Source organism: Globicephala melas, chromosome 12, assembly GCF_963455315.2.
Source record: "Globicephala melas chromosome 12, mGloMel1.2, whole genome shotgun sequence".
NCBI lineage: Eukaryota > Metazoa > Chordata > Mammalia > Artiodactyla > Delphinidae > Globicephala > Globicephala melas.
Genome location: NC_083325.1, coordinates 10,743,569 through 10,759,398, shown reverse-complemented (window position 1 = coordinate 10,759,398; position 15,830 = coordinate 10,743,569). Strand labels below are relative to the sequence as shown.

The 15,830-nt window shown below is 45.8% G+C and overlaps 1 protein-coding gene across 1 annotated transcript in view; it reads right to left on the bottom strand.

The window, feature by feature from the left end:
- Positions 1-15,830, bottom strand: part of ACOXL (acyl-CoA oxidase like) — a 380,307-nt gene that overhangs the window by 315,182 nt on the left and 49,295 nt on the right. Inside the window, exons 3-4 of the mRNA XM_070046830.1 lie at positions 11,833-11,915; positions 2,399-2,497 (exon numbers count right to left, since the gene is read on the bottom strand). Coding sequence (XP_069902931.1) covers positions 2,399-2,497; positions 11,833-11,915 — 182 coding nt within the window. The remainder of the gene's footprint in view (positions 1-2,398; positions 2,498-11,832; positions 11,916-15,830) is intronic.

The window sequence follows — 15,830 nt, the reverse complement described above, 5'->3', positions numbered from 1 at the left end:
ATTTCTGTGCAAAAGATAATAATAATAATTGTAAGAAGAAACAAATAAATAAGAATTGTGAGTGGGATTTTTTTCCCTTTGATGACAGCAAGGTGACCTCAATACCATGGTTGCAGGAGAAAAAATGGGGCAGCCAAAACCCCAAAGATGTTTGGTCAGTGTCCCATCAGGAAAGCTAAGTTGTTAAGGACAATCCCCCTTGAACCTGAGATTCTCTCGTTAACTGCATAGCCATAAGTCGGTTTCCTAACCTCTGTGAGTCTCAGTTTCTCCATCTGTAAAATGGGGACAAGGATATCTTCCTATAACATTATAGAACATTTAACACAATGTTGCATGCAGAGTGCTTAGCCTGGCACTTAACACACGTGCTCAACGCACAGAAGTGGCCTATTACCACATTCATGGGATTGTTGTTGTGACGGAGTGTGGTATACTATACTATACAGAGAGAGTCTGACACAGACCTGGCACAGAGGGAGCATTCAAAAAGTGGCAGTCCTTATTCTGCTTCTTACTATGACCTTGGACATCACTGGCTGCTGTAAAGAACTAGCTTCAGGACAGAGGAAAGACAGGACATCCTCCAACAAAACCCTCACCTGCATCTGTCACTCTAAGTGCTGACCACCTCCAACTAGCATTCTTGGGTCAGAAAAATCCTGGGAACAAAACTCCAGATTCCAAATATGTGGAATCTGAAAAAAACTGGTACAGGCGATCTTATTTACAAAGCAGAAATCAAGACAGAGACATAGAGAACAAGTGTATAGATACCAAGGGGAAAGGGGGGAGGTGGGATGAATTGGGAGATTGGAATTGAAATATATACACTATTGATACTATGTATAAAATAGATAACTAATGAGAACCTACTGTATAGCACAGGGAACTCGGCTCAATGCTCTGTGGTGACCTCAACGGGAAGGAAATCCAAAAAAGAGGGGGTATACGTATACGTATAGCTGATTCACTTTGCTGTACAGTAGAAACTAATGCAACATTGTAAAGCAACTATACTACAACAAAAAAAACTTTTTTAAAATGAGGGAAGAAAATAGAAAAAAAAACAACAACAACAAAAAAGCAAAGGACAACCTCAGCCAAAATGAAGACTGAGGGCTTCCCTGGTGGCACAGTGGTTGAGGGTCCGCCTGCCGATGCAGGGGACACGGGTTCGTGCCCCGGTCCGGGAAGATCCCACATGCCGTGGAGCAGCTGGGCCCATGAGCCATGGTCGCTGAGCCTGCGCGTCCGGAGCCTGTGCTCCGCAATGGGAGAGGCTACAACAGTGAGAGGCCCGCGTAGGGCAAAAAAAAAAAAAAAATGAAGACTGAGTCACCACACGCACATGTATGAGGCAACACCCACCAGGGTGTTGAGAGTAGGAGCTAAAGAGATGGGGACGGGGGTGGGATTTACAGAGCAGGGTTTTTGCTGTGACCCATTTGTGGAGAGACGTCAAGTTAGAGGGTCTTACCTACATTTTGGAGTTCATCCCATATAATAAAGTCAGGTTGTTTTGTGAAATTTTAGTGTTGTTGTTTTTTTTAATTAATTAATTAATTTATTATTTTTGGCTGCATCAGGTCTTTGTTGCTACACGCGGGCTTTCTCTAGTTGCGGTGAGCGGGGACTACTCTTCGTTGTGGTGCGCGGGCTTCTCACTGCAGTGGCTGCTCTTGTTGTGGAGCACAGGCTCTAGGCACGCAGGCTTCAGTAGTTGTGGCACATGGGCTCAGTAGTTGTGGCTCGTGGGCTCTAGAGCGCAGGCTCAGTAGTCGTGGTGCACGGGCTTAGTTACTCCGTGGCATGTGGGATCTTCCCTGACCAGGGCTCGATCCCGTGTCCCCTGCATTGGCAGGCAGATTCTTAACCATTGCGCCACCAGGGAAGTCCCAGTGTTGTGAAATTTTATTTCGGTTGCCATGTGGATTTGTATGCAGCTCACAGGTACAGACATTGCATCATGCCAGCACCGAGGACCTGGCTCCCAGAAGGAGGCCCCAGCACACACAGTGCCCTCCTGCCACACACATCACACACGGTGCGATGGAACACGCCAACAGAGACCGCTCTTCCACCCATTTACCTGCTACTGTTAGGAAGGACCACAGAATGGATTAGGTCCTGTTCTCACCGAGTTTTTCCAAAGCATTAAGTTAATGAGTGTACATAATGGGCTTGGAGCAGTGCCCGCCCCACAGCAGGTGTTTTTTAAGTACTGGCTGGTGTTAGACTCAGGAAGGCTGAGCCTATGTCCGTTTCTTCTGAATCTGAGCACCCTCTCGCCTGAGAGCACACACAGCAGGGGGGAAGGGGGACTCGGGAGAAAGGAGGGTCCGCTGTGTACAGGTCCGCTGCCCAGAACCGCCAGAACCCCGGGCAGAATGCTCACCTGTGCAGAGAGGTCAAAGGTGGCTTCTGTCCGGATCCCTCTCACGTTGCTCCTGTGGCCCCTCTCGGTCATTGCAAACATCCCCGTGTATTTCTGCTCCTGGAGTTTACCGGGTGTTAGAAGGGAATCAGCTAGTCAGACAGCTGCTCTAATTGCCTACCTCTCAGATCATTAAGAATGTTGGCGAGAAAGGGAGTGGTGAGTTGGAGATAATTATACAAATTCAGTCTGGTGACAGCTAATGTGATAACAATATGACAGACTCAGTGCAATTTTTAAAAGTAGTCTTAAATTCTCATTTCAAACAAAGTTCTGGCTGACACTAATTCTCTGTTTTATTTTCTTTTTCTGCAAACACACACACACACACACACACACCCCTAACTACTGTGAATTTTTAAGGCTCTCCATAGATGATATCCATGGAGGTACGTGCCATGCCTGGAGTGGCTGAAGCCATTTAGCTACACGTGCTGGGCTTCCGAGCTTCCTGATGGTACCACCAAATAGCCAGCAAATTATTCCACACTGGAAACCAGGAGATTACAGGCCACTGTCAGCAAGAGTCAACAATTTAATGATGACCAAACCCACTGGGCCAACTCCATTCAAGGAACACCGATCAGCTCATCCAGCTTTCCATAGGCCCCACTAAAGCGGCAAGGCATCCACATCCTTCCCCTCACTGCCTGTCCAGCCCCAGTTCCTCTGGGCAGACACAGCTCGCGGTTTCCTCTCTCGGAGAGGTCACCCCTACAGCACAAAGCATCCATCCTCCATCCTCGGGGCTGCCCGGTTCACCCCATCAAATGACTTCTCTGAATGTTCGTTCTGCCTTGTCTGCTCAGGGTCTAGCTTAGTGCCTCGTACACTGAAGATGTGCAACAGCGTTTGTGCACCGACCCCAGGTGCCTGCAGAGGTGAGCTGTACCAGGAGAAACCCTCCCCAAACAGGAAGGTCGACGGGAGAGGCCAGGCTGCAGAACGAGCAGACACTTGGCTCGGGATGAGACAGGCCGGGCTCAAATCCCAGCTCAGCTACTAGCTGGCTGTGGGGCCTTGGACAATGACACAAGGACATAGTTTTCCCATCGGGCAAATGCACTGAACGACGAGCCTCCACTTCCTGAGCCCTCCCGCCTTCCAGACTCTGAGCTCCACATACTCACCGATCCTCGTGACCCCCCTGGGAAGAAAACACCGTCCCTCTCATGTGACAGATGGGGACACTGAGGTTCAGGAGAGGAAAGTGACCTGCCCACGGCTGCAGCTGAGAAAGCGTGCAGGGCTGGGGTTCACAACCAAGCTGCCTGACACCTAATAGCCCTTCATACGGTTGCTGCGAGGATTCAGAAGAGAAGGAAGGGTGGCTTGAGCAGGGCCGTTTGAAGGAAGCAGGGGACTGACTGCAAAGACGGAAGAGCTCAGGTGTACAGACATTTGCTGTGCCTGCCGGTCAGCATGTCCCCACTCCTAGAAACACAGCCCCAGTTTCCCTCTGGGGAGCCCTCTTCTCCCAGAATCAGTCCAAGTGGTTCGTGGCTAATGTCAACCTCCAACCCAGCTTTAGGATGAGCCTGGGACCCAGGACCCAGGGCTGGCCGATCTGCATAACATCATGGCCAACGGGGATGCTTCGGGATGGACCTGTGATCTGGATGGGTTCGATCAGAGCTGCCGCTGGGACACACGAGTCAGCTACTGGTGAAGAGAAACTCTTTTTGGAAGCAACGGAACCTGGAAGTATGGAGGCCAGGGCTCCTCTTGCCATCACGAGAGCTGGTGAAGGAAGCCAACATGTGGGGATGAAGGTGAGGTGAAACCGAGAGATGAGAGAGACCAGGTCCCACACACCCACCCCTGAAGCCAGCTACACCCTGAACCCTGCGAGTATAGCAGCCAATAGGTGCCTTTTTCTGGGATCACTGCAATGGCATGAGCCCCAGTGGACACAGTGACCCCCAAGGAAGACCTTGCAGGGAAGTGGCAGAAATGGCATCTTCACATGCTCCTGTCTGACAACTGTCATCAGCCTCTGGTGAGGACCAGTCCCTGCATTACACGTGTGTCATCAGCCTGACGCTAACTTCCGGAAAGGCTGCCCCATCAACTCAGACTGAACCACTTGACCCGGTGAAACGCTTTGACATCGCGACGGACGAACTTCACTAATCACATCTCACACAGGAGGCGCTTTTCATTTGGAGAATCGTCAAGTATCCTCGGAAGATGCTTAACGCCCTGATTTCTTAGAGCCCTGCTCTTCGGAATCACTGCCGACCCTGCAAATTGCATAACTAATTCCAACCCAGGAAAATGGAATCCATCCAGATGGTAAATTTTTTTTCCCCTAAACCCTCTTGGAAATCAAGTTAAAGAAAAATATTTTTCTAAAACTAAAACAGGTTGAATTTTCCAGCCTTAAATCTCTTTGGCTGGTGGCTAAAACGTTCTTTACAGTATAGTTTTCCTAGGTTTGACATTTTTTTCCTTCTCTTTGGAAAGGGGAAAACAATGAGTGTTTCAGCGACCTTTTGAAAGACTCCATTCACTAAATGCTATTAGTAGGAGCACCGGGCTGGGTGAGTGAAACCCAGAGGTTTGTGGAAAACTACAGGAGTTAACCGAGGCAGTGCCTGCGGGACCCTGACTCCCACAGTCTGTCCAAACGTGGGCCTCTTCCCCCACGTGCTAACCAGTGTGTTGCCAAAGCCACATGCTCCGAAGAGCAGGGAATCTGACCAAATGGGGGAGCCCCTGGAGGGCTCTAAGCAGACGACTCCTTGGCCCAATGTACACTTTGAGCAGGTGCCTCCTGTAAGGGGCATGGAGCCCAGCCCAGCAGGCAGACCAAAGGTGCCCAGCAAGTGGCCGCCACGGTGAGCCGGTGGGTGATGATCAGACTACAAGCCAGAAGGAGGGCCCTCACCAGGAACTGAACCAGCTGACAGCTAGATCTTGGACTTCCCAGCCTCCAGAACTGTGAGAAAACTCATTTCTGTTGTTTAAACCAGCAGATCTGTAGCACTTTATCATGGCAGCCCAAGCAAACTAAGACAGAATGAGATGATTCATATAAGGCAAAAAGCTAGCCGTCATGGGGAAGAAGAAAAGGAAGCAGGTCATGTTTCTTTGGGCTGTAGAGTCCGTCCAGATTGCATCAGCCTGCTTGGCGGGAGACCTTGGGCCGGCTCCCAAGCTAGAGTGGGGATTCAAAGCCCTCAGGAGAGAAAGTCTCCCTGGCACCTCTGTCCTTTTCCCACCTCCTCACTGTGAGTCACTCTCCAAGCAGCCCCTGGCTCAGCCGGCACTTGGCTGCGTGAGCTCAGCTGTGTTTGTCCAAAGCACTTAGGGATGCCTGGAGCCTCTGGATGACACGGACCCGGCGGGTGAGAGAAGGCGCCCCGGCCTGCGGGGTGAAGATGACGCTGACGAATTGATGCTCAGGTTGATGGCTAGCTCAGGTGACCAGGAAGGCCAGCAGGGGCCTTGGGCTGGCACTGAGATCCGGGGAAGTTGTGACCAACCCAGGGCTCACCAACCTGCTCCTGAGGCACTGTGTCCCCTCCCTGAAAGTCTCCCTCCAGCACCAACAGGAAAGGCAGCCACGGCCTCCTGGGCTGGACCAGAGGCACAACCTACACGTTCCGCTAACTGTCTAGGGTGTCCAAGCACAAGAAAAAAATTCACCTGCAATGAATGATGTGTGGGAAAGCAAAAGGGGTGAATCATCATTTTTGTTAAGTGTTCCAAGATTTTTTTATTGTGATACAATACCTATAACAATACCTATAAAGTTTGCCATTTTAGCCATTGTTACACGTACAGTTCAGCGGTATGAACTACATTAACAGTGTTGTGCAAACATCACCACTACTTATAAAACTTTTTCATCACCCCCCAACAAGCTGTGCCCATTAACCAATAACTGCCCCAATTCTCCTCTTCCCCCAGCCTCTGGGAACCTGTAATTTACTTTCTATCTCTATATATTTGCCTATTCTCAAAATTTCACATAGGTGGAATCATACAGTATTTGTCCTTATGGGTCTGGTTTATTTCACTTAGCATCATGTTTTCAAGACTCATGTTGTAACATGTACCAGAACTTCGTGCCTTTTTATGGCTGAATAATATTCCATGGTACCTGGTACCAAAATATCCATGATATTTTGTTTATCCATCCATTTGTTGACAGACACTTGTATATACAATATTTTGTTTATCCATTCATTTGTCGACGGACACTTGTTTCTTTCCACCTATCAGCTACTGTGAATAACGCTGCCACGAACGTTGGTATACAGGTATCTATTTGAGTCCCTGTTTTAATTCTTTGGGGTATATACCTAGGAGTGGAACTCCTGGATCATATGGTAATTCTAAATTTAACCTTTTCAGTAACTGCCATAGAGTTTTGATTTTATGCATTCATTTAATATTCATGTACTGACCCCTCCTACATACCAAGACTGTAGACAGAGACAGTCTTCAAGGAGTTTGCCCTCTAGTGGTGCTAAGAGACAAACAACAGACCTGTGAATAAATACATCAATCCAAAATGGGTACACTGTATATATGTACCATATCTTCTTCATCCATTCCTCTGCTGATGGACATTAGGCTGCTTCCATGTCCTAGCTATTGTAAATAGTGCTGCTATGAATATTGGGGTGCATGTGTCTTTTTGAATTACAGTTTTCTCTGGGTATATGCCCAGTAGTGGGATTGCTGTATCATATGGTATCTCTACTTATAGTTTTTTAAGGAACCTCCACACTATTTTCCATAGCAGCTATATCAATTTACATTCCCACCCACAGTGTAAGAAGGTTCCCTTTTCTCCAAACCCTCTCCAGCATTTATTGTTTGTAGATTTTTGATGATGGCCATTCTGACCCGTGTGAGGTGATACCTCATTGTAGTTTTGATTTGCATCTCTCTAATAATTAGTGATGTTGAGCATCTTTTCATGTGTTTGTTGGCCATCTGTAAGTCTTCTTTGCAGAAATGTCTATTTAGGTCTTCTGACCATTTTTTGATTGGGTTTTTTTTTTTTTTTGATATTGAGCTGCATAAGCTGCTTGTATATTTTAGAGATTAATCTTTTGTCAGTTCCTTCGTTTGCAAATATTTTCTCCCGTTCTGAGGGTTGTCTTTTCATCTTGTTTATGATTTCCTTTCCTGTGCAAAAGCTTTTAAGTTTCATTAGGTCCCATTTGTTTATTTTTGTTTTTATTTTCATTAGGAGGTGGGTCAAAAAAGATCTTGCAGGCTTCCCTGGTGGTGCAGTGGTTAAGAATCCGCCTGCCAATGCAAGGGACACAGGTTCAAGCCCTGGTCAGGGAAGATCCCACATGCCACGGAGCAACTAAGCCCGTGCGCCACAACTACTGAGCATGCACTCTAGAGCTGGCGCACCACAACTACTGAGCCTGCGTTCCACAACTACTGAAGTCCACGTACCTAGAGCCCGTGCTCCACAACAAGAAAAGCCACTGCAATGAGAAGTCCGCACACCGCAACAAAGAGTAGCCCCCGCTTGCTGCAACTAAAGAAAGCCCACGCAAAGCAACGAGGACCCAACGCAGCCAAAAATAAATTAATTTTTTAAAAAAAGATCTTGCTGCGATTTACATCAGAGAGTGTGCTGCCTATGTTTTCTTCTAAGAATTTTATAGTGTCTGGCCTTACATTTAGGTCTTTAATCCATTTTGAGTTTATTTTTGTGTATGGTGTTAGGGAGTGTTCTAATTTCATTCTTTTACATGTACTTGTCCAGTTTTCCCAGCACCACTTATTGAAGAGGCTGTCTTTGCTCCATTGTATATTCTGGGCTCCTTTTGTCACAGATTAGGTGACTACAGGTGCGTGGGTTTATCTCTAGGCTTTCTATCCTGTTCCATTGATCTATATTTCTGTTTTTGTGCCAGTACCATACTGTCTTGAACATTGTAGCTTTGTAGTATAGTCTGAAGTCAGGGAGCCTGATTCCTCCAGCTCCATTTTTCTTTCTCAAGATTGCTTTGGCTATTCAGGGTCATTTTGTGTTTCCATACAAATTGTAAAATTTTTTGTTCTAGTTCTGTGAAAAATGCCATTGGTAATTTGATAGGGATTGCACTGAATATGTAGATTGCTTTGGGTAGTATAGTTGTTTTCACAATATTGATTCTTCCAATACAAGAACATGGTATATCTCTCCATCTGTTTGTGTCGTCTCTGATTTCTTTCATCAGTGTCTTATAGTTTTCTGCATACAGGTCTTTTGCCTCCTTAGGTAGGTTTATTCCTAGGTATTTTATTCTTTTTGTTGCAATGGTAAATGGGATTGTTTCCTTAATTTCTCTTTCTGATCTTTCATTGTTAGTGTATAGCAGTGCAAGAGATTTCTGTTTATTAATTTTGTACCCTGCAACTTTACTAAATTCATTAATTAGCTCTAATAGCTTTATGGTGGCATCTTTAGGATTCTCTACGTATAGTATCATGTCATCTGCAAACAGTGACAGTTTTACTTCTTCTTTTCCAATTTGGATTCCTTTTATTTCTTTTTCTTCTCTGACTGCCGTGCCTACGACTTCCAAAACTATGTTCAATAATAGCAGCGAGAGTGGACACCCTTGTCTTGTTCCTGATCTTAGAGCAAATGCTTTCAGTTTTTCACCATTGAGAATAATGTTTGCTGTGGGTTTGTCATATATGTATGGCCTTTATTATGTTGAGGTAGGTTCCCTCTATGCCCACTTTCTGGAGAGTTTTTATCATAAATGGGTGTTGAATTTTGCCGAAAGCTTTTTCTGCCTCTATTGAAATGATCATATGGTTTTTATTCTTCAATTTGTTAATTGTGTATCATGTGTATCACATTGCTTGATTTGCATATACTGCAGAATCCTTGCATTTTGCTGTGCAATAGAAGCTAACACAACATTGTAAAGCAACTATACTCCAATAAAAATTAATCTTAAACCCCTCCAAAAAAAAACGTGATCATAAGAAAAAAAATGGGTAAATGCCATGACAGAATACTGCAAGGCACAAAGACAGATGACAACATGTACGTGGGATTTAAACTGCAGGCTTGAGGGAGGTTTACCTGAAGGAAGGACACTTGAACTGGGACTTGAAGAATGAGCAGGTGTCAGGCAGGTGAAGGAGGGGAAAAGATCGTTCTAGGATGATAGCATGAGTGGTCCAAATATGGAAACAAGGGACTGAAAGAAGGCCAAGACAGCAGATCTCCCAGGTAGGACTACGTGGCACAGAAGGTGTCTGGAGACATGAGTGTAGGGCCATACCCCACGAGAACCTGTGAGACATGTCAAGGGTTGGAGGGTTTCTCTAAAGCTAACAGGAAGGGGTTTTCAGCTGAGATTGATGTGATCAGAGAAGCATTTTTAAAGATCCAGTCCTTTAAATCTATTCAAATTTCCTTCTAGGATACTCAGGAGTAAAACTTTCTTAAAAAGCTTTTTATTGTGGAAAATTTCAAACAAAATAGAAGAGTATCATAAACTCAGTGATGCCCAGCTCATGATCCATTTTATTAATCTTTCCCCCAATTCACTCTCCCATTCTATACCCCAGATGATCTCGAAGTGTATCCCAGACATCCTGTCATTTCATCCATACGTAGTATTTCCTATGCATCTGTAAAAAATAAAGACTCTTTTTTTAAAAAATTTATTTTATTTATTTATTTTTTGCTGCATTGGGTCTTTGTTGCTGTGCGCGGGCTTCCTCTGGTTGCAGAGAGCGGGGGCTACTCTTCATTGCGGTGCGCGGGCTTCTCATTGCAGTGGCTTCTCTTGTTGCAAAACACGGGCTGTAGGCACGCAGGCTTCAGTAGTTGTGGCACCCAGGCTCAGTAGTTGTGACTCACGGGCTTAGTTGCTCTGCGGCATGTGGGATCTTCCTGGACCAGGGCTTGAACCCGTGTCCCTTGCATTGGCAGGTGGATTCTTAACCACTGCACCACCAGGGAAGCCCTAAAGACTCTTTTTAAAAGCATGACCCTACAACCATTATTCCACCTCAAATATAATAATAATTCTTTAATACTGCCAAATATCCAATTTCAAATTTCCCCAACTGACGTCTAGTTTTTCTTTACAGTCTGTTGTTTGAACCAGGATCTAAATAAGGTCCACATATTGCAATGGGTTGAAATGTTTCTTAAGTCCTGCTTGAAACTACAAGCTGCCCCTCCCTCATTTGCTCAAACATTCCCTATGCAACTCTGTGCACCAGGCTCAGTGCAAGACCCTGGAGGTGCAGAGGAGAGGGCTCCCCACCCAGAGAGCTGCAACACCTTATGAAGACTTCCCCATGGTCATGGCCCACCGGAGGCTTGCTAAAGAGAAGGCAGGTGTGGGCATATGGTAAAAGCACCAACGGAGGATCATGAGTCTGAACCAGGATCCTCTAGGATTTCTGAGAGGAGGATCTATTTGCTGCATCTCAGCTGACTTTCTTCTCTCTGGAAGCCACAGCCAACCCATCCCAGAGAGAAGAGACCCTGTCTGGATGAATTCATAGGGAAGCCAGTTTTCCCCAAAGGACCTAATGGTGGGCGCCCTCACCCCAGCTGGTGCTCACAGATTTCTTCGTTTTTAATTCCTACCCATTTTTAAATGTCTACATTGCAGAACAGAAAGTTTCCATCTTGGACTCATCAATGATTGACTTGCTTTCTTGTCTGATCATTCATTCATCATTTTCTAATTATAATTTCTCCCCTTTGGGGACATCAGGACTGGATATTTACAGGTGGGGACTGATTTGGTGATGCAGTGGTGTCCAGGGAGGGAGAAGAGGGCACATGCAGGGCCGCATGCCTGCTGGGAGGCTCAGGGCACAGGAAGGGGCCACGGCAGTCACACCTTTCAAGCTATTCTGTTTACCATCCTTGGTGAGCTGGTACATGCAAAGCAAGCCCACAGTGCGATGCCATTTTATACCCATTTGATCAGCAAAAATGGAGAAGTCTAAGAATTCCAAGTGCTGTGGCACATTCACCCAAAGGAATATCTTTCTGTAGTCAAAAATTAATGAACTTCCATTTATATACCGTTCTAGAGATGGCAAAACCATGCAGATGGAGAATAGACTAGTGGTTGCCGAAGGACAGGAATAGGGTAGGGGCTGTATGCAGTTGAAAATGGGCACGACTGGGCTTCCCTGGTGGCGCAGTGGTTGAGAGTCCGCCTGCCGATGCAGGGGACGCGGGTTCGTGCCCCGGTCCGGGAAGATCCCACATGCCGCGGAGCGGCTGGGCCCGTGAGCCATGGCCGCTGAGCCTGTGCATCTGGAGCCTGTGCTCCACAACGGGAGAGGCCACAACAGTGAGAGGCCCGCGTACCACAAAAAACCAAAACAAAACAAAAAAACCCCATCAGTTCATGAAGGGCAGGCTGCCCAGTGTCTCTCACCTTTACTCCTGGGGCCATGTCTGCTATGAGAGGACTTCTCCTATGACCAGGCTCCGACTGACAAAATTCGTTGTTTTCTCTGCCTGAAAACGTGACAGACCCAATGTCAAGATTTCCTTACGGTTTTATCTGACCGTTTAAATTAACATTTTTTAAAATAATAAACAGATGTTACTTTTAGAATAAAAAATTCAACACAGCCAAAGCAATTTTTAAATTAAGAATAATTCCACCACTCTACTGAACAGTAGCCAGTGTTTTCATCCTTTTTTAAAAAACTTTTATTGAAGTCTGGTTGATTTACAATATTGTGTTAGTTTCAGGTGTACAGCAAAGTTATTCAGTTTTACATATATTTTTTTTTCTTTTCAGATTCTTTTCCATTATAGTTTATTGCAAGATATTGAATAAGTTCCCTGTGCTGTACGGTAGAACCTTGTTGTTTATCTCTTTTATATATGGTAGTGAGCATCCTTTTTTAATGGGGTCGTCTGGTCTCTGACCACAGACGAAGTAAAGACTCTCACACGACAGGAAGTCGACTGCATGTGCATGGAGGCCAGCCCCTGGCAGACTCCCCTTTGGCCTCACATGGACTTAACCAAGTTTGTCCCTGGGCCCCCTCACCACTACCACGGTTCTACACAGCAACTCAGACCTGCAGCATCTCTGCACCGACGCTCCCACCAACAGCAAGCAGCTGGCACAAGTCCAGGTGACAATCTTGACGCCTTGGACAATCTTCCCAGACAGAGGATTTGGAAGATTTGGGAACATTCTGGACACAGGAAAAGCAGTATTCTTCCCTTTCCTTTCTAACCACAGAGCATCTCAGGGCTTTGATTAAAAACCATGAGGTCCGGTCCCCCTTTGTTACCCTCTTCTCCCTTGCTGTGCACAGCAGCCTCGAATCCCAAAGCTACACAAGCACGCTCTTCTCCACCAGCGAGAAGTGGGACAGGGCAAGAACACTGTCGCTGTTTTATTTTAGAATTTCAGAGGCAGGTGGCATTTCTTCCAAAGGTAATTCCAATTATCTGTTGTTGGAATTAATGCTAGCCTTTCTCATTCACCAGTCTCTTCTAAGATGCAGCCAACAAAGCTGGTGCTTGTTACCCATGTGCACGAGTGCATATGTGTGTGGAGCGTGTATGCCTGTGTGTACGTGTGCGTATGTGCGTGTAAACCTCCCCACCAGCAGGAGGAGGGGCCGACCTTCCTTGGAGGACAGTTTCCATACTGGCTTAGACTCTCTCCCCAGACACACTCTGCTTTCCCTCCCATAGGTTTTTACAATGTTTCTCTCAAGCATTATTAATTTTATCAAGCAGCAGACTGTCAACATTTATGACTCTTATCGTGGCTCAAACCCAGTGCATCTTGTATTGATTATTTCCTAAAATACTCCTCCAAGGCTGGAGCACGTACCACTGCCTGGCTCCAGTATCCGCTCACACGGGAGGGTTCGTTCCCAGCAAATAATAAAAAACAACTGTAGTGGATATTCGCGGGCTTTTTTGGAGGGCCCCTGGGCCCTCTGTCCCGCAGATCCCCACAACAGTCCTCCAGGAGGAGCTGAGCAGGGCAGGGAGTGCTGACCCCGTGTCACAGATGGAAAAGTCTAGGCTCAGGGAGGTCAAAAGACTTGTCCAACCAGGGTCACCTAGTAAGTGGTAGAAAAAGGGCCAGAAACCAGATCTTCATATTCTTCACATGGACCTCTTGTCCCCAGCCCTCAGTGCCCTTCATTGTTAAGCTGGAGGGAGCCCCGGGACCCTGGGTGGTCCAATCTTTATCGCCAGCCCACCCCTCTTTTGTACCACCAGCCTTGTCACAAGAGAGCACCTGACACCAACACGTCCCAGTGCCCAGGTAACCTTGCTGACAGTCATCCCAGCCCACCTCATTCCAACAACCCCCTCCTTCCCTTAAACCACTTGCTCTGCTGGAGCCAAACCTTAACCATCAGGACTAAGTAAATCCCTCAGAATCTCCAACCGGTCTTGGTTTTCTTCATATTTCATTCTCTCCATTTACACTATGGAGGCAGGAGAATGACTTTGTCTTTGGTGGTATCCAACTGTGGTCATTTTTACTCACCAGTTTGAAATAAATTGCAGTCACACTTGCTAAAGAACCAATCCCAAATGCAGCCATCCTGGAGCATTATAAATTGTTCGTGACAGTTCTTTTCCTTCCCGAGTCTCTGCACAGGACCGCGATCTTTGCTATTAGATCCAATGGGCAATGCTGCAGGAGTTTGCCATTAATGCTGTGATGTTGATTTAAGCATTCATTTGGGCTGGTCCATCTCAAGACATCGAGCAAAAGTTCCAGAACTAAGATGAGGCTTGATTTGATGGATTTCCTTACTAGCATATATTTTTAAATATCTTTTCCACATGTAAATTCTCTCTTCAGTTCTTCTTTCATTTCCAATCCACTAACTGTTCTTAAAAAATGTCTAATATTGGCAAGGTTCCCCTCACATTCAATTGGCAGCATACTGAACTGCCCATACTGATAATGATCAATCAATAATTAATGTATTTTTCAGCATACATTTCTGCAGTACCTCTACTGTATCAGTAGCTGCCTTCATTTAGATTTAATACATTCAAGCCAAACTCAATTCCCATATCAGACTGTTAGTTTATAGTAATTTTTAATGATAATGATTCCATAAATGTATGGAGAATATACTCAAACTTGTATTTTATCCTAAATTATACCCCATGCCATTTACATTTTTGTTTAATAAATTCAGTCTCAAACAGAAGGAAGGTAGTTTTCCCGAAAATAAACCCCACTTCTTTGTAGAGCACTTGATGTATCAGACCTTCATGATGTAATATTCTGTTAACAAATCAAATTTTACAAAAATGTATATTTTTGGTTTTATAAGCCCAGAGAGTCTCTAAAAGACAAATCTTCTTCAGCTAAAATCAACTTGATTCACCACTGCTTGGGTATCTATACTCTGAGCTGTCTTCCCTCTGATATTAAAGACGCTTGCTGTCCCCTTCATAACCCATCAGTGGGCCCCATTAGGAGCCCTACCAAGAGGACCGGGCAAAAACAGGTTCCTGATCTTAGTTTTCTAACATCAGTCCCCAAACTGGCATATTTGCTTCTTCTGTCTTCTAGTTTCAATTTCCCTATTTTAGTTACATCGTCTCAGTCTTACTGAATACATGTCCTTTTTTACAATGAGCCTTAAATTATTTTAGAAAGAGAAGGAATCAGAGTAAAATATACAAATAGAATAAATAAATTTTCAAGGATTCAGTCATCTGGGACATGCTCTAAACAAGATTGTTGCTTACTGGGCTATCCAGTCCTGACCCTCCCTCCAAAAGAGATCCCAGGGCTTCTCTGGTGGCGCAGTGGTTGAGAGTCCGCCTGCCGATGCAGGGGACACAGGTTCGTGCCCCGGTCCGGGAAGATCCCACATGCCACAGAGCATGTGGATAACGAACCCGTGTCCCCTGCATCGGCAGGCGGACTCTCAACCACTGCGCCACCAGGGAAGCCCTGGACTCTTTTATAAAGTCCAAAAAATCCAAACTTCTCACTGTAGCCCCTACGTCTGACTCTTTCAAGGATTTTGCCAATTTTTTAACTTGGGTTGTGTGTCTTTTAATCATTGAGCTCTAGGAATTCCTTATATGTTCCAAGTACAAATACTTTGTATCTGGACATAACTTTTTTTCAGATATATGCACTGCAGATATTCTTTCCTAGTTTGTAGATTGCCTTTTCTTTTTTTTTGGCTGAATTGGGTCTTCGTTGCTGCGCGTAGGCTTTCTCTAGTTGCGGCAAGCAGGGGCTACTCTTCGTTGCGGTGCGTGGGCTTCTCATTCCGGTGGCTTCTCTTGTTGCGGAGCAGGGGCTCAAGGTGTGCGGGCTTCAGTAGTTGTGGCACGTGGGCTCAGTAGTTGTGGCACACGGGCTCAGTAGTTGTGGCTCATGGGCTCTAGAGCGCAGGTTCAGTACTT